General features: G+C 43.9%; 1 protein-coding gene and 1 long non-coding RNA gene across 5 annotated transcripts; one reads left to right on the top strand and one right to left on the bottom strand.

The window, feature by feature from the left end:
* Positions 1 to 7,653: 7,653 nt before the first annotated feature.
* On the bottom strand, positions 7,654 to 8,976 carry LOC120680004 (leucine-rich repeat receptor protein kinase MSL1-like). The gene has a single exon (XM_039961656.1). The coding sequence runs from the start codon at positions 8,962 to 8,964 to the stop codon at positions 7,831 to 7,833; it is 1,134 nt and encodes a 377-aa protein (XP_039817590.1). The 5' UTR covers positions 8,965 to 8,976; the 3' UTR covers positions 7,654 to 7,830.
* A 10,205-nt stretch (positions 8,977 to 19,181) lies between these two features.
* On the top strand, positions 19,182 to 22,445 carry LOC120679924. Of its 4 annotated transcripts, XR_005677389.1 has the most exons (4): positions 19,182 to 19,421; positions 19,596 to 19,708; positions 19,926 to 20,076; positions 20,185 to 20,675. It is a non-coding gene; the product is annotated as an uncharacterized LOC120679924 (long non-coding RNA). The 4 variants fall into 4 exon arrangements; XR_005677390.1 differs by lacking the exons at positions 19,926 to 20,076; positions 20,185 to 20,675 and adding an exon at positions 22,386 to 22,445 and having other exon boundaries at positions 19,191 to 19,421; XR_005677387.1 differs by having other exon boundaries at positions 19,191 to 19,421; positions 19,926 to 20,675.
* The last annotated feature ends 360 nt before the right edge of the window (positions 22,446 to 22,805 follow it).

Raw genomic sequence — 22,805 nt, 5'->3', positions numbered from 1 at the left:
GACCTTGCTTCTTAGGGTTTTGTTTGATTGGCTGGGCTGACCACAAGATCGCCTCCGTCGCGGTGACGATTTCAAAAGGGGAGGGGTTGCGGGGAATTTTTAGATTCGGTTTGGGGAGTTGGGAAAGAGTTTGAGGCCTTCTTTAGTTCTTTTTGCCAAATTTTTTTATCGGAATTTTACTATTTCATAGTATTAAATAAAGTCTATTGATAAATTTTTTTTGCAGGGATGGATTGTAAATCGCAAGACGAATCTAATGAGCCTAATTAAACATCACTTATAAAACCTTTTACAAAACATCACTTACAATTAAATCTAATGGTATCATGAACCGATGGTTATAGGACTTATGAAGCTGCGGACTATGGTGATGATAAGCTTCCTATGGCCCGTGTTTGAATATCGTCTCGTCTGCCGTGTTAAAATATGAGCAAAGCGAAATGAGACAAGTGTTGTTGCAAAGAGCCAGACTTTTCCATTGATCCTTTGTGTGTATATATACATGAGCCCCATCAATAGGGGGAATAAAGAAAGCCATAAACCACCCTTAATAGGGGTAGTAAACACCTATTAAGGAGGGTGTAAAAGAGAGAGTAAATAGAGGATGAGAGCATCCTAAATATTTTGTAACACTCCCCCTTGATCGAATCCTTCTTTTAGATCAATATTTATCTTGAATCCTCCAAAAATCCTCTAGGGAAAAAAGAAATATGTGTAGATATGCCATTAAAAACTCCTCAGAACCCAGTGGGAAAGTAAGGAGAAAAATGATATGTCATATGTTGATGATTGTCTCATTGTAAACTTATATGTGGAAAAACACATAACCAAGTTTAGAGAACGATAAATATGATATGAGGATCATTACTATAATTATATGTCATGTATTATGTCTGAGATACCTCAATATAAAAACCCCTGTGGGGAAAACAGTAGATATGACATGTATTATGTCTGAGATACCTCAATATAAAAACCCGAGTGGGAAAAAATCAGAGATATGACATATAAACTTGTATTGATATTGCCTCATTAAAAACCTTCTATGAGAAACCTGTGTGAGGAAAAACTCATAGAGGAAAAGAGTGCAATATGATGTTTTGAACAGGTTATAGTTTCAAGAGGAGTCTCCCCTTGAACCTTGCAACTCTCAAAGTCGTCGCATACCAATCTCAACAACATATTGTGAAATGTGGAAATTAGTTGGAACTTTGTGAACAAATCTCATGAAGTTATCACTTGAATCAGCTTGCAAGGTGTTTATCTCCTCACTTTTGTGGGAATAAACATTTCTAGAAGGCAATATAGTGATATTGCTCTTATGTAACCTGTTGACATCCAAGCAACACAAGTTGCATTATCTTAAATGTAATGGCTAGTGATTCGATGGAATCAAATGTGACCATTCGATGAAGTTATACATGTTCATGTAATACTTCAGAATGAGGAGTGGAAGTAGCCATTAGAGTCAAGTTTGATGACTCCTATGAGAACTTTACCACTATAACATCAGTATGTGATCTGGCATTATAGGGGAGTAAATAGCCACTATCTTGATACTTCACATGATCATAACTTAATTTATATAATAATAAATCAAGATCATTTGTGCCATATAGATATCTGTGGATATCCACTTTGACTCCCACCTTTCGGTGTTATAGGAGTTGCACTGTTTTTAAGCTATAACAAGTATCTACAATATCAGGCATGTTGCGATATGCAAGATACATGAACGCTTTGATGGCACTAAGGTCGTTATCCCAAGGGTCAGAATGGATGTTGATCCATATTTAGGGATTGAATGATCATATTGTTGGTTGTATGATTGTCCAATATTATTTGCATATTGTTATATAATATCAATTGAATATTGGAAGACTGATGTGTGTGCTTAAGTTATGGACTAAAGCATAATTTGGTTTTACCCAAATATTTCATCTCAAATCCGTCTTATATGATGACTACCAATTTTGATATGTGCCATAGGAGATGTATAAAATCCAATGGGATTTTACTGTGGTCACTTAGGTGAAATCATCAATATGGGAGACTCACCTAGTCAGTTGTACCACAAGCAACTTGACTATCTCAAGTCATGAGTGACTTGATTTATACAGAATGATGTTGCGATTTATGTTTCGATTTAGAATACAAAGTCCATTGGGACTTACAATCCAAATCTATCCAAATCAAGTTTGATCTGCCAATTATTGATATAGGAATATAATTTCCACACATACCAATGGGTATGTTATGCTAGGTCTCTGCGTGAAACCATGTGCTACAAGCTCTCACTATTTCACCACCTTATGGATTTGTGAATCCATAGTGCTTCCGTTGAGAAAGCATTGTGAGGAGAAACCATTAACAAAGTAAAGATTTCTCACTTTGAGTGAAAGCAATTCTCCTTAATTGCCACCTTTGATTGACCCAATATGATGAGTGTTGGAACACTTTGCCTAGGACTTTTGGTCTGGATCCAGATAAAGTGTGTGGCAATATTGAGGAGTATGTCGACATTTTGTAGTCTTTAGGATGATTGATTCAATGGAACCAATTTTAGCATGTGGAAATATTGACCCTTTTGAACTTCATGTTATTTCCCATAATAACAAAGTTAGGGCATTCCAATGACCCAGCGCCTATATTTGTGCACTAGTTCTGCTGGGCTTTTGGATGTTAAACATCCATAGGCTTTGGATAGTAAATATCCATATGTTGTCTATCAACATGAGGTTGATATGCATGTATTGTCTTAGATAATTGTCTCCCCCTAATCTGAGAATGCTTGCAAGAAGCTGCATCCCTATGTGGCCATACTTCTCCCCCTCTTATTTAGATTCAAGAGTTGAGTGGTTTTGTTAGGTATCTCCACTCTTTCTAGCACATTAGATGGGAATCGGATATGGTGACAATTTGATGACAAATAAATGCATTTGGCAGAGTATTTGTAATGTGTTGCAAATATAAGATATTCTGAACTATTGGTTCAGATTCTTTGGTACGTGGATTTGAGGATCGAATATCAATAGTGACATTCTCTTTTTGATTCATGGCATTCTATGTGTGGTAAGTATCTCCTGCTAATGCATGGAATCTTCCTCAAAGGTGTGTTCAACGTATGAGCAATGAATGAATCCCCTATTTGAGATCTGAGATATTATTGAATGACGGATAATGATACCTCATGTCGATCTCAAAAATGCCCTTTGATCGAACAACAAACTTGATTCTCTTGATGAGAGATTCAGTTTGGCCATTATGTGTATGAACATGAGATACTTAATGTAGTCCCTAAACCAAACAGTTCCATGTAAATGGATTAGACTCCGCGTCCAGGATCGTTTGCTCCAAATTGATGAATTTGAGCAATGAGTTTGGTAGATTTGTGGTACCTTATGAGTAAGGCGCACTTTTAGGACAACATTGTAGATGCATAAATGTGCATTACATAGTATCTTTATGGTCCATAAGATTCAAATGGAGTCACATGTATGTTCTTGAATTTATTCAAGAAATTTGGTGGCTCACATTGATGTTATGACCAATAGAATTGATAATAATTTTCTCGTCATTTGTACAATGATCATGGCAAATGTGCAAAATCTTGAATGGATCAAGAGAGAAAATTATTTTGTACGCAACATGTATGAGGTACATATTATGGACATCATATTGACATTAGGCTAATAATATTTTCAATGGAAATATGAGGACTTTTGTAAGCGTTCGCTTGTGAAAGTCAACTTTAAATTGGTCCAAAGAACTCGCTTGCCTCCAATAAGTTAGAGATATAGTTTAGCCAAATGTTGGATTTGGCATTTCTGTGTACATGGATTGTACAATCACATTTTTGTTTGAAAAATGTGAGATTTGTCACACACATTCACTTTGCTAAGTGAAAAAAAATGTTTGCATTCATGAGGATCCATAAGTTGTAAATTGCCATGGATCGAAGATCCTTGATAAATAAATGAGTAAACAATCATTTATGATTTGGGCAAAATTACATTCTTTGTTGAAATTCCAATGAGGGACATGCAAAGGGTAGATGGATCTCACTCCTTTGAATACATGGATTTGTGAAAAATCCAAGTGTTGGAGTTGAATAAAAATGCAAATAAATGCAAGTATGACAATATCCAGAATGGATTGAGCATTTGGTTGGGGGTTGAGGAATAACTGTTGTTATGCCATATGCCCCTAATGATATCGTTGATATCTTAATGCTCATGTTAGGAAAAATTAATTCCATCCAATGCGAGGTTGGATATATCCTAAGCTGGATATATTAGCCATGTCCTACATGAGTTTATCATGTATAAATTTATTCGAAGAGTAAATTGTATAGCATAAGGGCAAAACTTTTGGGGATTTAAGGTGTTTTGGGATCTATTCCTGTGGTAATAGATGATGTGAAATATTTGCCAAAACATAGGCTCCGTATGCGACAGAATAGCCCCCCAAATTATGCGCTATATATGCTATTTATTTAAGTAAATGGTTACTTAAATAACTTCATATTCAAGATGTGTCTTGAATTGGCATATGCCAAAATTTTGTGAAGTCAAGATGAGTCTTGAATCACATATAGTGTTTACCTCATATTGGATAGGTGATAGAAAATCACTACTATCATCACTATGTACAATGATTATTGCCAAGATATAGTCTCAATTTGATATTAACAATTTAACACACAAGAGCGCAAGGCAAATTGGTGACCTTGTAGTAGGGAGCATAATCTGAAAATATGTGTATGTGCAGTAGATGTCATCCCATTACCTTTGTGTTTTATGCCAGTAGTACGAGTTGATCACACTTTGAAGGTGGTCATATGACATCGACCTTATTGGGTGATTGAACTCAGAGGTAGTCACTATGTTTGTAGAAAACACGGTGTAGACCTCAAATCGTGAGACTATTGCTTTGAAAGTAAACATCCAAATGATGTAAACCTTATGCAATTCATATTTAGATTGGATAATCACATGCAGATAGTCACTATGTGATGGACATAGTGTAGATACTACAGTAGTATTGTGATACTAACTTGTGTATGACCAATCTCAAAGATGAATTATGGCAAGCACCTGTAGGTGTAGACCTCTTTTGTAGTTCATATTTAAAACTGGGATGCATATATTGAGGATGAAACCCTATGGTGGTACTGTGGTACACCATGCATGTATGACCAATTTTGTAATGAAAAAAGTTGTCACCGTGAAGGTGAAGGTCTTTTGTTCTAAAATTTGATATTGGATACGCACGTTGAAGATAATCACTATGTGTGACATAGTGTAGATCTTGCAGTAGTACTATAGTACTACCTTGTAGGTGGCCAATATGCAAAGTTTCAGAACATTATACACAATGAAGAGGTAATCACGTAAAACATTTGTATGAAATAATTTAAGCACTAGGAATTTAAAATATAAGTAAATGTGCTTAATTAAAAACACAAATGTAAATTGCATAGAATAAATTAAGCACTTGAAAACTTAAAGAATAAGTAAATGCATTTAATTAAATAAATACAAAAATAAATTGTATGGAAAATAAATTCCATAAAAAATAAATTGCATAAAAAATAAATGAAGTGAAATATATTGTTATTGGGGATGTCTGATGACAACACTTTGAACAGTATACTCAACACCTTGATTACATGTTATTGGGAATTGCCGTGGGCAAACTCTTTGAACCATGTAACTGAAATTCCTATAGAAATAAGAACTCGAATGTATGAATTTACTGTGGTGAACTCATCTATAGTACATTAGGAACTCGAATGTATGAATTTACTGTGGTAAACTCATCTATAGTACATATTATGATACAACTTCTGTTGACATGTGGTCACAAATATATTTATTTACATGAGGTAAATATTGTGCATCATAATTATATTTACATGGGGTAAATATAGTACTTTATAGATCTTAAAACCTGAGGGCCAAAACAGAAATCTACAATATAGTCAATAATCCATTAGGACTATCATGCAATTTGCAGAAAATGGGGGGACTTTCGCGCAAAAGGCACTAATCCTATCCATCCAATCCACGAGAGACGGATGGTTTCCACGGAGGAAAACCGTCGCTCGTCTTCTAGGCGTCACGGCCTCGCTGCTTGTACGTGCGGATGGATGCCCGGTCGATGCCGACGCCGCTTGGCCTCGTCCGCGCCGTGCGGGCGCGTCGTGGATGCGCGCCGCGTGGGCCACCCCGCGCCAGGTGGGCCCGCCCAGCCGCGGAAGTCGGAGGGCCGCTCGGGAGCCGCAGGTGCGCGGTTGGGCGAGAAACTGCCCCTGCTGCTCATCGCGCGGAGGCCGGAGAGTGCTGCCGGGTCGCGCATGGACGCCGGAGCCGTGCGCGAGGTCGCGCGCAGACCACGTGGGACTTGGCGGACCGCGGGCGAGGCCGCGTGAAGGCCGCTCCGTCGTGCGAGACCGTGGGACGCCGGACGCGTGTGGAGGGCCACCGCGGTCGTGCGAGCCGAAGCCGCGCGGACCGTCCGTGGTCGCGACGCAAGGTCGCATGAGGGTCGCCGAGGCACCTGGCCGCCGGTCGCCGATCCGAGGCCGGGCTGGGCGCTCGGGCCGGTGAAGGAGCGTGGACGCGCGGTCCTCATCCTCATCGGAGAAGAGGTAACCAGCAATTGAACAGATAGGGACGTAGGGAGCAATGCAATGTTTCGCCGTCCTTACCTTGATCCGATTGGATTTGAGTAGATCGATTGGCTTCTCCTAGATCGATGATCTATCGAACTAAGCTATTCTTTGAAGAAAAAGGTGGAGAGCAAGGTGCTGATAATGTGTTAAAATATGAGCAAAGTGAAATGAGACAAGTGTTGTTGAAAAAAGAGTCAGACTTTTCCATTGATCCTTTGTGTGTGTATATATATGAGCCCCATCAATAGAGGGAATAAAGAAAGCCATAAACCACCCTTAATAGGGGTAGTAAACACCTATTATGGAGGGTGTAAAAGAGAGAGTAAATAGAGGATGAGAGCATCCTAATATAAATATTTTGTAACATGCCGAACGTAGGTCCTCTGTCCAATTGCCAAAGAGCTCCTAAGCCTAAGTGGCTATGGTGGCTGCCGAGAGGCTCACATAGTTTTACAATTCAACAAATTTGACAACTATTTTTAAAGGGGTCCAACTATTCCTCCGGCTATTACCTTGTTCCAAATCTAATCGCATATCTCCTCGCTGAAGACCATGTTAAAAAGATCACGAGGACAAACTATCGGCAGTACACTCGGGCGAGGATTGAGTATACGGCAGGCATCCTCTCTGCCATATCTGACTGACAATGCCTTCCACAGTACACGAACGCTAGCCCACGGCACAAGGCACAGGAAGCATCTGCGCAGCTCTTATTCAGCTCACTGTCAACGGATACCAGTGATCGATGAACAGTGAGTCAACGGCGTCCATGCAAGAAACCTCCCATGATCATATGTCATCTTGTTCCTCCCGGATAAAGAATCATGGTGGTGCTAGTCCTGCAGAGATGCGGAATTTTACCAAAGAGCCAGTACAAATGTACATGGTTCCTTGAAGAAATTCCATGTTCCGAACAGGGTCGATTTAAAAATCGAGAAATCACCGAATCAATATGAAACCGCCAGATGCTCAAATAGCCTGTACATTCTACTCATGATCTACGCAGTAACTGTATTTTTTACAAATAGAAAACAAGAAGTTTCAGAAAAAGTTGTTTACTAACAAACAAGAACATTTCACACTATCCTAGCCGATTAGTGGTAGTCATCAGTTGATCAATTTCCCTAAGAATTCAACAGCTTTGGGTCTTCACATCACACGGGAGGCCGGAGCAGCATGTCCGCCTTGTGGACGCTCCTGCTGGTTCCAAGAAGGCATCCACTGAGACGACCCTCGTCGCCGCCGTCGGCTTCCTCGTCCTCGCCCACCGGTGCGCCGTCGCGGCGCCGGTACGCGGCCTCCACGTCGCTGAGGATGGTCGACACCTCCGCCATCCCCGGCCGGCTGCGCCCGTCGTTGCCCACGCACGCCAGCGCCACCCTGGCCGCCCGCGCCAGGAGCCGCGCCTCCGCCTTGTCGGCCGGCGCGCCGGCCCGCGCCACGTCGAGTACCTCCATGCCGGCGCCGGCGCGTATGTGCGGCAGGGCCCAGTCCGCGAGCCGGCTGCCGTCCCAGCGCCGCCCCGTGAGCAGCTCCAGCAGCACCGCGCCGAACATGTACACGTCGTCCTCCGCGCGCGCGTCGTCGCGGCGGTCGAGGAAGCCGGCCAGCCCGTAGTCCGTGAGCCTGGTCGCCTGCCTCCAGCGCGCGCCGCCGCCGCCGCCGCCGGAGGCGTTCACGAGAACGTTGCACGGCCTCACGCGGCCGTGGACCACGCCGTGCGCGTGCAGGTGCGCCAGCCCGCGCGCGGCGCCGGCGGCGACCGCAGCGCGCTGGGGCCACGATAGCGTGGGGACGTGGCGTGCGTCGCCCCCGGCGAGGAGCCTGTGGAGGCTGGCGGCGCCTTCGGGGGCGCGCTCGACGAGGATGACCCGCTCGCCGGGGCCCTCGGAGAGGCCGATGATGGCCGCGACGTTCGGGTGGGGCGGCACGGCGAGCGAGCGGACCGCGGCGGGGAACCGCCGCCCGCCGGGGTCCCCAAGGACGAGGTGTGGGTGCATGCGCTTGGCGGCGACCCCGGGCGCCGCCGCGTACACGGAGAAGTGCCACCCCTGCCCGACGACCCGGCTCGGGTGGAACCCGTCCGTGGCGCGCTCGACGTCGGCGAGCGGGACCACCGGCAGGGGCGCCGCCGCCGCGGAGCCGGGGCGGGCGGCGGCGGCCCCTCTCACGGCAGCGGCACGTCTCCTGCGCCATAGCAGGAAGAGCGCGACGGCCAGCGCGAGGAGCGCCGCAGCGGCGCCGGCGACGAGGGCGTGGTGGACGCCGGCCACGGCGGCGTCGTGCATGGCGCGCGGCGTGGGTTGTGGTGCGCCGGCCGGAGTGGAGCGCGCGCGCTACGGGGGCACGTATGGGGATTAAGTAGCACGTACGCGAGGATTGGCACACGCGAGACGGTACGTGCGCACAGGTGTAGGTCAAACCTGCTATGCGTACGCCGTGAAGGAATGGACTGTCAGTGCGGGATGTGTCGCAACTGTGTTGAGCAGCTCACATGGTCGAAGCATCTCCTTGGTTTTTCTTCGGTCACCGGCAGCCCTGGAAATCTGTTGTAGCATTTCACTGTACTCTTTTGTCACTTGTCCGGATGTTGTGAAATATAATTGGGGCATGCTTGGATGAACTAAAATTAAATGCTAAACTTTCACACTTAGCAATTATATTGAAAGGATGCATTTTAGGACAATGCTCAAATACTCTTACTTTCACAATAATGAATGGGCCATCTGTATCATACATAGCCTTTCATGTTCTCTTACACCTAAATTTTTATAATCAAATCTTTATAAACATTGATCCTGCTACCATTGTTTTTAAGGCGATAGCCCCTTGAATACGCCTTATTACCTAGGCGATAAGGTGTAACTAAGCCTTTATGATACCTTGGGTGCGCTTTGTTGTCTAGACGATGCCTTAAGAATACTGGATCATACAATTATCCTATGCTCTTATAATAAAACTAGAAAGGTCATGGTGTCCTCACCCTCAGTACAATATCCGATCGTTCCAGCCACATGGTCCGCCATTGCTCCTCGCCTCTATTGCTACCTGTTTTAAGTGAGTCACGAGTCTCACCTTGGCTATCCTCCGCCACCTCGCGGTCCTGTACACCAATCTTCTCACTGTTGAGACAAGTATCCTTACCTGGGTTTTCCTCTAAAGTGTCAAATCTCCTATCCTAAATTCCTAACTACACATAACCCTAAAACCCCAAATCCAATGGAGGAGAGAGATTAGTAACTATTGAGTGAAGGAAAAAAAAAGGTGCAATGGAGGAAAAGAAACACCTAGGTGTCATATAATAAATAACACTAATCCGTAGGTTTTGGGTACCGAATACACATCACCCTAAGATAAATTAAAGCAAGCTAGCTAGCTTGATTATGAATTGTTGGAAAGCTTGTATTTTTTATGTCTGACTGTATGCATCCTAGAGCACTCGAACAGGTACAGGTGGTTATAGCTAACGTGATCGTGTAGAGTTTTAAATTGAAGAGCAGGTTAGGGTGGTGTTGAAAAGCGGTTCTCAGATGAAACCTCTTCCAATAAATCGAACTTGTCGACACATGCATTCTCTGTCAAACGACACATCGATGTTCAATGTATTCTTTTTTTAAAAAAAAAATCCCTTTACAAAGTCATGCCAATCACACGAAACAAGTATGAGTCTGACAATGAAAGAGCACTAGATCAGTTAGTTGAGCACACTACGTATTACCTCATCATGCATGTTTGTGGCTTCTTCTTTCAGGTTTTGTGTAACTAATTAAAGTTTTGGCCACAACACAGCTTCACATGCATGGGAAATTGGAAATGGAATGCCAAAATCACTTTGCCACGATAACAAGGCGAACGAGAGAGAGGGTTATATTCTAGAGAAAATTCGAGAACCCAACCTCTTCCAGCCAGATGGCTGGGTTAGGAATTCAATCCGAATTTTCCAAAAAAAAAAGAATGGTCAAGAATTTGATTCAAATTCGCGGCCCTGGGTTGAGCCCAGATTTGAATAGCTAAACAGGCCCATGGGTGCTGGAATGGTTATTTGGTTGGTCTACAGAAAAGAACGGTTATTTTGTATTTCTATATGGCAGTAAAAATTTGGTATGCCGTCTCTTTTGCAAAGCGTGCCTTTTTATTTGCTGTGGTTGTCGAGCATGACGAGCATTTTTCCATGTCTTATGTTCGGCAATTCAAGTTCTTCCGATCCCCCAGTTTTTTAATCTAATTTTTATGCACGTTTTTAAGTGAGAAATTGTTGAAACAATAAAATATTGGATAGAGGAAAAGGGAAATGATTGGACCTAGATGGGCCGGCCTTCGGGACAATCAAGGTCGAATAAGAATCGAGGCCCGTTTGGAACTAATCAGACCGGATGGATTGATACAATATCACTCACTCAGCATAAAAAGGCCGAGTTCCTCTCTAAAAAAGAAGGAAAATGTTCAAATTACTACCTCCAAGCATATGGTACGTACAAATAACCCTCTAAACATTTAAATGGTTTACTTAACTCCCAATTTTCCCTAAACCAGATCAAAACACACTTTTTATACATATTTGAAACCGGTTTAGCAGATTATGTGGAATTAGAAACCTGGTTTGCTTACTAGGATGAACACGTTAGCAGCCCAATGTGGCTGGCAGGCAGCTATGCTTATGTTCATATCACCCCCCCTGCCAATACAGAATATTTCTCGTCTCTCTTCCCATTTCTATCTTGTTCGACGATGCCAGCTCCGCCGGCGGTGACCGCAAGGCACCGGCACCCTTCTGGCGGCACCTGGCACTGTTGATGAGGACATCCCTTCTATGGATATATCCATGCCTATTTCACAGCAAAGACCAATGACTCGAGCTCGTGCACGTCAACTCAACTATTAGATTGGAGAATGGAATACAATGACAACAACCAAGCGGAAGGAGGCACGAGGAAAGGAAGGATCGGACCTGATGTAGACGCGGCCCGATCTTCCGAGAGGTAGGGTAAATTCGATTGATGGAGTACGTGACGTTGTCGATCCGGCTTCTAATCAAACACGAATTCGAAGCCTGCAACCGTTACACCACCACTCCGCTGGTTATCAACCAAGCACAACTTGATTGAGACCTCGCCGAGAAGGCTTTTCCTGCAAGCGAATCGAATGACAAGCAAGAAGAGGTAAACACACAATCTGATAATTGCAGATATGGATTAAGCGAATCACAAGAGGGGTTCAAGCACTCGAATCGAAAGGACTAATCGACACAGTCGAGGAGAGCAAGAACAGGGGCCTTGAATCAATGTATAAGGACTTGTCACCACATATACAACGATGCAATCTCTATTTCTCGAAGGAAAACACAAGAACTAAACAAAACTCTAACCCTAATGTGGCGGCGGCTACTGAATATATAAGTTTTAGGTCATGGATGACCCCTCTGGAAACACCCCTATGGGCTACAAGACGATACACGGGCGAACGGCCCAAAAGATTGTTTCATGGCAGCCTGACAGATTCTGGGCATTCATTTGTTTTGACGATTCCTGTTGACTCCGAACGAATTTGGGCCTCAAACCAGTACCATTGGAAGGTCCTTGAAATTATCTTTCCATCCATATAAAGAGCATCCAAAATAGACTCCATATGCAGCCTGGGCATCGATTTTAGTGCGGGCTGCTCCTGGACTCCGAGATGGACTCGAACTTGAGTTTCTTTGGGCCTCCACCTTGGAGACTCGAACCGAATCAACCTAGGGCCTCCTTCATGACTTAGACACCCTTGCTGGACTCCTCTCTTTTGATGCCATGCACTAATCATGGTCGTATGCATGGGTTTCATGTCCTCATCAGGACCAAAGAATCAGATTGCAAGTTCGGACAACCAGTTCGGACCTCCAGGACCTGACAACTTCCTCGAGACATACTTCTTTGCTCTGAAGATCATTCAATGGCCTTGAGTACTCATTGAAAAGATCTTGAAGTCTACTTTCCAATGTATCCAACCTCATTATCAGATTCATCCGGAGCTAAGAATAATCGCCAAAATGACGTTCGGACATCTAGACATGGGCTGAGTAATTTGTATCTCGCCCAGCCCACTAGGGGCCCATTTTAAGTTAGGGTTTTGGTCTCAGCACCCTCCTGACTACCTTCCCACCTATATAAACTAGTAGCAGCCACTAGTAAACACTTGTGTTTTGTTTAGATGAAAGTTTAGCTACTGCTACTTTCTTGTAAATGCGTGTCGATTATACCACCCAATTTGCTTGATTCAGAACCCCAACTTTGTGTGTACCAGATTTATCTCTTGGGCAAGGTCTGTGTGCTGTTTGTTTGTCCACTTGTTCTTGCTTGTTCTTTAATTTGCTAGCAGGTTAAGGTTGTTCTTGGCACAACAAGAATAGCACAAATCGGAGGCGGTGTAACTGTCGCTAAGTCGCAGCCCTTGTGGTGTTATAGTCGGGTAGCACAACGTCGATCCTCCTTCAAATCGAGTTATCCCCCACTCTCATCGAAAGATCAGAAACAAACTCTAGCGGGTTCTATCAACTGTTCTGTTGCTGCTTGGTGCAGAATGCCTGCTTCACAGCAGCCTCTGCCCCTAGGTGGCATCTGGCTCTTGCCTCGCCACCGCTTGCTGCTCGGTGCACGACTGAAAGAAATAGTAGAAGGTTGAAACAGCGAATTTTTGAAAGCAACAATGCAGCACTTAAATGTTCCAAGTGACAATGTACTACTAAATTAAACTAACATATATCCAATTAACTAATAAAGAGTAAAGTACATTGATTTACTGGGCTACCAGCTAGCATTTATTACATCGAAATATTGTTAGATTTATGGGCTTGGCCCATATAAATAATCCTAATAAATCTCAAAGGCTCATTAGCGCTAAGAGGAGGTACACCATCTATTAGTCCCGTATTGCTAATGGACGAGGGTTAGGGGGTTTTTCTCCCTTTAAATACGGACCACCTCCCTCATGAAAAAAGTGCACCATAGATCATTATACGTGGAGTCCCCTAGGTTTGGGAATTCGTAAGACGATCTAATCGAGTTAGGGTTTTGCCTCTCCTCGCTGCTGCACCGCCTTCGTAGTTGCTCCATCCCGAACGCCGGCGTGCACCGGCGAACGGGAGAGCAGGTCTCCGGAACCGCTCGCTCTTGTGATCCTGCACCGGGAGAGGGCGAATAAGGTTTTTGGGAAGCGCCAAGCGCGACTGCTTATCTTCTTCGCCACGACTCGTCCTCTGTCCAAGTTAGGAGCTGCGGCATACCGTCGTCTGCATCGCCGGTTGCTGCGCTCCGTTCGAAGGACCATCTTCGTCTCGTCTGCGCCTTTCGTCTTCCCGGCGGCTCCCGCACAGTACGTATTTTGTGATCAGATCTGTTTCATAATCATGTTTTCTGAGATCATGTTTATGATATACGTACTGTCTAGTATGTTAGAGTCATACATGCTAGGTTTAATTCTCGTCATGATAAATCTAGTTCGGAATTTAAACTTACAGTTGTCTATTTTTCCAACAATCCAAAAACCTTATTATAGGCAATCTGTTGATTTAACAATGGCTGGTTTTGCTGAGTCACTGAGGCCAGAAAAGTTTACTGGCATGAACTTTAAGATCTGGAAGTCCAAGGTTCGCCTCTGGTTTACTGATATGCACATCTGGGACACGAGACTTGGCAAGCCTGAGGGCGTACTTACTGCTGAAGAGCAGAAGAAGTACGATGAGGCCAATAATCTCTTTGTCGGATGTATCATTAGCAATCTGTCAGACGGATTAGTCCGTGTGTACATTGATGAGACAGAGGCGAAGACGCTGTGTGATGCTCTGGTTGCAAAGTATGATGCAATATTTCTGGACTTTTTTGTGTCTTACTACACTCCAATAATTGGAACAATAATTTCAGTTAGCAACACTTGAATAATGATTAATTGTATATAAAAAGAATGAGAAATGTTATTTGCCTCTTTTCCTTTCTCCATTGTATTTCTCCTCTTTGATTTAGACCCGCATGTTCTACTATTGTGACGATGACACTTGCTGCAGTCACCTCTCAAGCCCACCCTAGTGACCTTTGTCGCCTTTTTTGCTTCACCAGGTTCCCTTCTTCTCTGCAGTCACTACCTGCAGTCACCATGATTCACTACTTGCAGTCACTGCATCGATTCGTGAGGCTGCGATGTAGGATTATGAATTGGCCACTGGAGAAGCCGTCATACTGAGTGCTCTTATAGCTGCTCTGCGCTCCGAAAAGCCATCATACTGATAGTGCGGCCTCTAGCATGTGCTTCAGGCTGAGTTCGATCCGGGCATCTCGTGCGCTGATAATAAATAAGTGCCGACCGAGCAACGCTATATTTTATCTTGTCATGATTAATTCTAGGGACAATTGCAAAGTTGCCCTTATTTTGAAATCCAACTACACGTTTGCCCCTATTTTTTTAACTTTGCATGTTTGCTTCTGTTTTGTCACACCCAGTTTATAAAGGCAAACCGAATGCATCTCATATGTGCGCTAGGATCAGTTTACACACATATGATTAAACATTAAGTGAATATCACAACTAGTGCAAGCATAAAGAGAGTATCAAAGACTTTATTACAAAACCAAATGTCTAAAGCGAATAAATAAACGTCTAAAGAGTAACAGCGGAAATCTTCTTCAGCACAGGCAGATGACTGGGAGACATACGCCTAGAAATCCTCGAAATCTTCTGGAAACTCCGGGCAGTTGTTATTACGGTCTGAGCAGCAAGTATGCAAGGGTGAGTACACTTATGGTTGGTACTCAATAAGTGGTAGGGAAACATCTATAATATATGCAAGGCTAACTCAAGGAATAGCTGACACGGTTTAACTGCACTCAGTAATTTTAGTTGATGATATTTTATTAGCAAGCATTAACTAGATATAAGTATATACCATTAAACCCACAAGATAAGCATATATGAAGATATATAACATAACCATAAGTAAAAGCATCGATTTAGATCAACTTCAAGTTCAATTATCATGTGAGGGTCCAAACCGCTCTTGACCGTGAGCACGGCTAACCGGTTAGTTTTACACTCTACAGAGGTTGTACACTTTTACCACAATTCGCGTAAAAGCTCCGAAGAACTTTAAACCCAACCATGCAAGTGTGGGCCAAGCACCATATCACACTTCCTTAGGTATGACTGCATAGGGACGCTACGAGGCCTTTACACAGATTCCCTAACCTATGACAACCCGCTAAGGTTTCAAGCCAAAGTGGTCATAACACTGCCCTAATGAGGTGATACCTTACCAAAGGATCATAAAACAATACCAATTGCCCCAAGAGGACCGAGCTATACCCCATCGATGCATCCCCTCTTGCCCTTTCGGTAAGACTGTCACAAGCTAGAGTCTCTAATTAATCAGCCAAGACCAGAGCCATATAGTATTGTGGTTGTACTATTTTCTTGGGTGGTTCTCCATGTTCCAATTAACACATATGATCTTGCTTAACAATATTAAACCATCATGAACATGAAGTAACAAGTATAACAGTTGTAATATTATCCACCCACAACCAAGGTAAAGCGACTAGCATAGCTACCCAACATGAAAATAAACCCAAGTTGACAAGGAATAAGGTAAATAATACTAGGCATGTCCTTAACTCGGTTCCCATCATATTATAGACTCATGCATGAACATAAAAGTAAATGTGATAGATTTGGTGATTTCATGGGTCAAAAATATGATCAAGGGTCCACTTGCCTTCCTCAAACTGCTGCTGGTCCGGTCCTCCGAAGTCTTGATCTTGATGCTGCTCCTCGAACTGCTGATCGTCTATCGCACCAAACGCGCACATACAAACAAACAAGTACAAACAATAAGAAACAGTACACCAGACAACAAAAACAGTACAAAAAGAGGTTACTAAACTATTCTACTCGTTGCAACGATCGCGTGAGCGTAAAGATCAACAAAAACGGATCTAAAACGAGAAAGTTATGGCTTAAACAAGATCTAAGGGCTGAAACGTAATTAAACCTTATACGCATGGGCTAGATCATAAAAAAACAGGGGCGACTTTGTAAATACTTTTCAAGTGAATAGGATGGCGGGTTAATTTTGGAAGAACAGAGGGGCTTAAGTGCAAAAAGACCATGGTTGACCGTTTTCCTGGCTAGGTTGACTTCGATCCGATCTAATCTGAGCCGTGGATTTCAGATCGGACGGTTAGGGTTCTTTGGGGCGAGCGGCGGCGGCGTGAAACGGCCGGCGGTGAGCTGAAACGGCGGCGCGCGGCGGCGGGACGGCCGGAGTAGGCCAAAACGGCCATCTGGGCTCTCTTTGGCTCGGTTCTTGGGCTGGGAGCACGCGCGCGAGCACACGAACTCGATGGCGGGGCTTGTGGGGGACATAGGCGAGTGGAGCGGCCGTGCGGCGGCGCATGGCGGAGCGGCGGCACCAGCGAGCTAAAGCGGGCGAAACGGAGCGAGAAGGAGAAGAAAAACAGGCCGATGAGCCTCACTACCTCGGTGCGAAACTCCTGGAGGGCTTGAAGTCGACAGGGACGCGTTGGAACGGCGGCGTCACGGAGGACTCCGAGCTCCAACAATGGCGGCGGCGCGGAAGCTAGGTTTTCGCGAAGGCGGCGGCTGCGGCTTCGGTTTGGGGTTTCCAGGGGTCTAGGGTTCCTTTTATAGGGGCGGAGCACGGACCTTGGCGTGCGGGCCCAAGAGGGACTCAGCGGCGCGCTCGCGGGGATCTCGGTCGGCTTCAAGCTGGAGTCCGGCTCGGACCCGAGAGGAAGACGGTCCCGACGGGCGGGACCCGCTTGGCGGTGAAACAGGGAGGGGGAAGGGGCGCTGGGCCGGATTGGGCCAGGAGCGGGGAGTGGGCCGGCGGGAAAGAAGTTGCTGGGCTGCGGGGTGAAAAAGAAAAAGGCAGAGATGGGCTGGGCTGAAAGAGTGGGAGAAAGAGAAAAGATTTTCCATTTTCCAAAACGATTCAAACACTTTCAAATTAAATTCAAACTCAAAAATTTGAATTTAATATGAATCAACAAGCAAATAAAAATGCAAAGCAGCATGAGATGCGCAAACCTATTTTCCTTACATTTATTTTATAGCTAGGTATTTTATTTAATTCCCGACAAATGCTCTAAATTCAAGATAAATTAAATGAAACCTTATCGAGCCTACAGTAAACCTAATCAAATTTATTTAGGTTCCTAATTTGAAAATACAGGTGTTACATGTTTTTTGTCTTCCAGTTGCATGATCGCCCCTATTTTGCACAAACAGTGGCAAACATGCAAAGTTAAAAAAAAAATAGGAACAAACATGTAGTTAGGCTTCAAAACAAGGGCAGTTTTGCAAATGGCCCTTAATTCTATATTGTCCCAATTTAGGTCATAAATATAGGAGTAAGCATATCGCGCACCCACTAGTATTATATGATGATCATTCCATCATTATTGAAGTCTCGTTAAAGAAAATGGCTTCTCCTTCTCGTCAAAGTCATGATCACCTCCCTAGCATGATTCAAAATTGCGGGCTAAGAGGTTTAGCGACTGGACTCTAATAAAAATAGCTAATAGCGGATGAAACGAGGCAATAGCGGCTAAATTATACATGAGTTCAAATTGTTGTACCCTGCCTCAAACAACTATAGCAGGAGATTTACAACCTTGCTCCCTAGTCACATGGGCTTAGAATGCGTGAGAGCCTGGCATCTCACTGGCGGGATTCTAAACATCAACTGAGAAATGGTTGTTCATAATTGTTTTTTCCTACTAGCACAATTATCATCCTCATCTGTATTATGTAGATGTGACAACTTCTCTGTTATCGAAATCGTAAAAAATAACAAGAGGCACTAGTACGGAAAGCCTCATCGGATTTACCACCCTTTTATGGAGTGAATAGACCTTATCTTGCTCCCCGAGTGCTAAAATTTTCATGTGAATGCAAGCACACCAGAAACACACTTGTGGATTTGAAATGATGTCGACTAGTATGTGGTAGATATATAATGTTTTAAATTTTTGTGATGTGAAATTGGAGTATTCAATGTTTATGAACAAGTACAGAGAGAAATAGAATGGAATGGGTTACCGTGAGTCAGTTTTTGGGGTTTTGATAAAGCACCTTCCCTAATAATCTTGAAAATTGTATTGGGGCTCTCCAATAACTAGTTATTAGGAGCCAGTTTTTATTAGAGCTCGACGATTTTTCTACAATATTAACCAAATTACCCACTATAATAAGATTATTATTTAGTAAATTAACAATAACTTCAACTGAGCCTCGGATCCTCTTGTGTCACTTGGACTCACCTATGATATAAAAGCCATCGAATTAGCCCGGCAGGAGAATCTAACCGGGCAGACGAGAGAAAGTAAAGACCCGGCAGCCTTGTTGTGCTTCTACTTGAACCTTTAATAAAAGACTCGACAGCTTTGTGCTTCACTGCTTAAATCTTTAATCTTTACATTTACAAAGCCGATTCTGCAGTGACTAGCTAGCTTAGCCTACAAGCAAAGAACCATTCAGTCCGTTCTGATGACCACACAGACACAAAAGCAACGTACTACAAGTATACTAGGTGGATGCACATTATTTGCCCAAAGCCAATGTAATTTGTTCGATACTTCTATCTAGCTACATTCTCTCCGAACCATCTCTGGGTCTTTCATCCTCGTCAATTGTAATTTTTTCGATCTACTTGGCTTCTGTCATCATATCCTAGTACCAGTGCTGATTCAAGTTAGTTGAGGTATATATTCAACTTAATTATTTGCTCCCTCAGTTGCAGATATATAAGTGAAAATTGAATGTGTAGTGTGTATATGTAGATGTAGCGTGCGTGCATAGAAACTATGATGCATGCAGCACACCCTGATAATATATAGTAATTATTTGTTCATGCATGCTCTTATGTGTTGGCCAGGCCAGTCGCCAAGCCATGGGTTAGATCGATCTAGCTGCTGCGTACACCGAAGAGATGGCCTGAGACTAGCTGGCAATCTCAGGTTATACTCGAAATCCGTCGTGCGAACTGAGGTAAATCAGCTACATACCAAGCATGCTTTATTTTTTGTTAATTAGTTTCATCTTAATTATCAGTACAATCTTAATACTTGAAGTGTATGTGGATTATATGAACTTTAATATTTCATTTTAAAAAAAAGATGGGCTCTGTTGAAAATTCTAAAGTTGTTGAAATTCGAAGTTTTCCCCAATGCAACTATTGCATATAGCGGCTTATTGACCATTCCAGATTAAAGCTATTTAAGTCCGACTTGCGTTCTTCAATGGCACAAGAAAGACTGAATGATTTGGTTACGCTAGCACTTAGACTCGTGGAGTAATCTGGCGGAGAAGATTGATTATGAGCACATCATTAAAAACATATAAAAAATGATGTTTAGGTAAAGATTATTCAGCTAGATATATATCGCAGTCTAGCTATATGTTGTTCTTTATAGCTTATACATCATTATTGTTGACTAGTTGTATTTCTCTAAACCCTATTTTAGAGTTTGGCACAGTGACCCGGATTTTGTTGCGACGGCCCTGTATGTTCAGTCACCAATCGGCTCCTCCACATCTCCCACTTCCGAGTTCTGACAAAGTTGTCTACTCCGGTTGGAGGAAATTAAACCATCTCGAATTCTAGGCTCCTCACAATTGAGTAGACAAGATATATTCTGATGAGTGAAGCAATGTGTTAAGCTCGCACAAACAGTATTGTTCAGCCGAAATTTGGGTAAAAAGGTGGATCTTCCGATGAACAGGACGATATTTTGTATAAACAGTAATTTCGGTTACATTCGAAAAGGCGGCCAAAATTTTTATTATTGTACCCAACAGCATTGTGCTTCAGTGCTTAAACCTTTAATATTTATCTTTACAAACTTACAAAATAGATCCTGCAGTGGCTGGCTACCTTACAAGCAAAGAACCATTCCGATGACCACAATGACAAAAGCAAACGTACTATATATATGCACATTTCCCCCTTTGCTTCGATCTGGGTGCATTCTCGCTGAGCCATGATCTCTCGCTCTGTTCATCCTGTTTATCATTAATCGTAATTGGCTCAATGTTCTTGGCTTCTGTCATCGTATACTGTATTACCAGTGCAGATTCAACTTAATTTAGCTATGCAAATTATTCGCTCTCTTCCGTTTCAGATATAAGTGATAATTCAATGTGTAGTGTATATATGTAGATATAGCGAGCATGCATATAGAAACTACGATGCATATGCATGCAGCACACCGTGATGATATATATATAGTAAATTATTTCTTCATGCATGCTCTTGTGTGTTGTCCAGAGTCCAGATCGACCAGCCTGTCACAGCCCTGGAAAAAAAAAAGGAAAAAGAAAATAAAATCCTCCGCCGGGCCCCACCTGTCAGCCCCTTCCCTCTCCTTCTCTGTTTTCTCCCGCGCGCCGCGGCACGCGTCGCCGCCGCCGGCCATCCTCGTGAGCCGCGCCACGTGCCGGCAATCTTCGCGTTCCGTGCCGCCGCTTCCTTCTTCCCTCGCCCTCTCTCCTTATCCGTGCCCGGTCGGCCTCGCTCCCCGCCTCAAACCCTAGCCCGCTCCCCTCCATTGACGCCGCCGGCCCGAGCTCCCTCCTCGCCGCCGATTCGCCGCTCGCAGTGAGTCCCTAGTCGATTCTTCGCGGGTGGAGCGTCTCCTCGCTTCCCTCGACCCGTTCCACCCCTAACCCGGCCCCTTCCCCTCCCCTGCAGGGCCGGCGACGAGCGCCTCCGCCCGCCGCCGCCTCTGCTCGTCGCGCCACCGGTCCGCCGCCGCTCCTCGCCCGCATCGCCGCCGGTGAGCTTCGCCGTCACCTAGGGCACGCCATGCGCCCTCGCCCCGAGCTCCTCCAGCCTCGCCCCGCCGCGCCGCCGTCCGCCGGCGCCACCGCGCCGCGCACGCGCGCGCGTGGGCGCGCCCAGGCGCGGGGTCAAGGCAGGCTTCGGCCTTGACCCGGCCTGGTGGTGCCGCCCGGCTCCCTGGGCCCACCTGTCGGTGGCCGGGGTGGCTACCTCGGGTAGACCTAGCGTTTTAGCTAGGGTTTCTTAGGTTCCATATTTCTGCAATCTTCCAAAATTTGTAGAAAATCATGTGTAGCTCCAAAAATTATGAGACTTGTTTTGTTAGATTCCTCTAGCTGAGATCTACTTAGGAAAAATATTGTTTTGCATATTACTTTATTGTAGATTTATCTATAGATTTATCTTGCAAAAGTGAGTTTATTGCTTAGTTATTTGTATACTGCTTGAAAAATGTCAAACCAAATTTTGTTAGACTCCTTGTGAGGTGTAGTTTTCAGTAGTGCTACTTGTTCACATGATTCCTTGCTGGTTATCAAAGTTTTAGCTTGTTTTCCTATACTTTGTATGAAAATGGTTTATTATAGAACTTTTTTCTGGAAAGTGGGAAAATGGCGAAACCAGTTTTGTTAGCTTTGTGTTCCTTCCTAGTTTCCATGATAATTTTGTTGGATTTGTTTAGTTGAGTTTGCATTCCTTTTCTGTTTTACTTTGTTTAAAGTGGCTGAAAACTGTTATATTTATGATTAAATGTAGGAAAATGCTTTTGCTGCAAAACCAATTTTCATGAGTTCTTTGTGATGTCCTCTGCATGCTCAAATTGTTTCATGATTTATGCTTGCTGTTTAGTTCATTCCTTAATTCGTGCAACGCATTCATGCATTTTAGTGACCAAGTCGTCGGAGAACGAACCCGTGGAACCCGCCGAGTCCGTGGAGCCCGAACCCGGAGTCCCGTTCGTGGTCGAGTCGGAAGTTAACCCAGGCAAGCAGCTAAGCATACTCCTTGCACCTATTTAATCTGATTTAGTTAGCTATCTCACCGGGTAATGTTGGGTTATATAATATGTATGTATTGCATGCTTGTACCTACTTTGATGCATTCTCCTGCCTTGATTCGTTTATTCATATCCTTGGCACTAGTTAGATAGTTAATAACTTAATCTGACTGGATGCTTAGTCCTGCTTAGAATACTTATCGTGCTTGCTAGAAAGGAATGGATTGGAGTATCACACTTACCTGTTTATCCTTGATCGCACTTGAGTCGGGGCTAGTATAAGTTGGTAGTATCGAGATTCGAGCGGAATG

Source organism: Panicum virgatum, chromosome 6N (genome assembly GCF_016808335.1).
Source record: "Panicum virgatum strain AP13 chromosome 6N, P.virgatum_v5, whole genome shotgun sequence".
In the NCBI taxonomy this organism is placed as follows: Eukaryota; Viridiplantae; Streptophyta; class Magnoliopsida; order Poales; family Poaceae; genus Panicum; species Panicum virgatum.
This window is presented reverse-complemented; position numbering and strand designations above follow the sequence as displayed.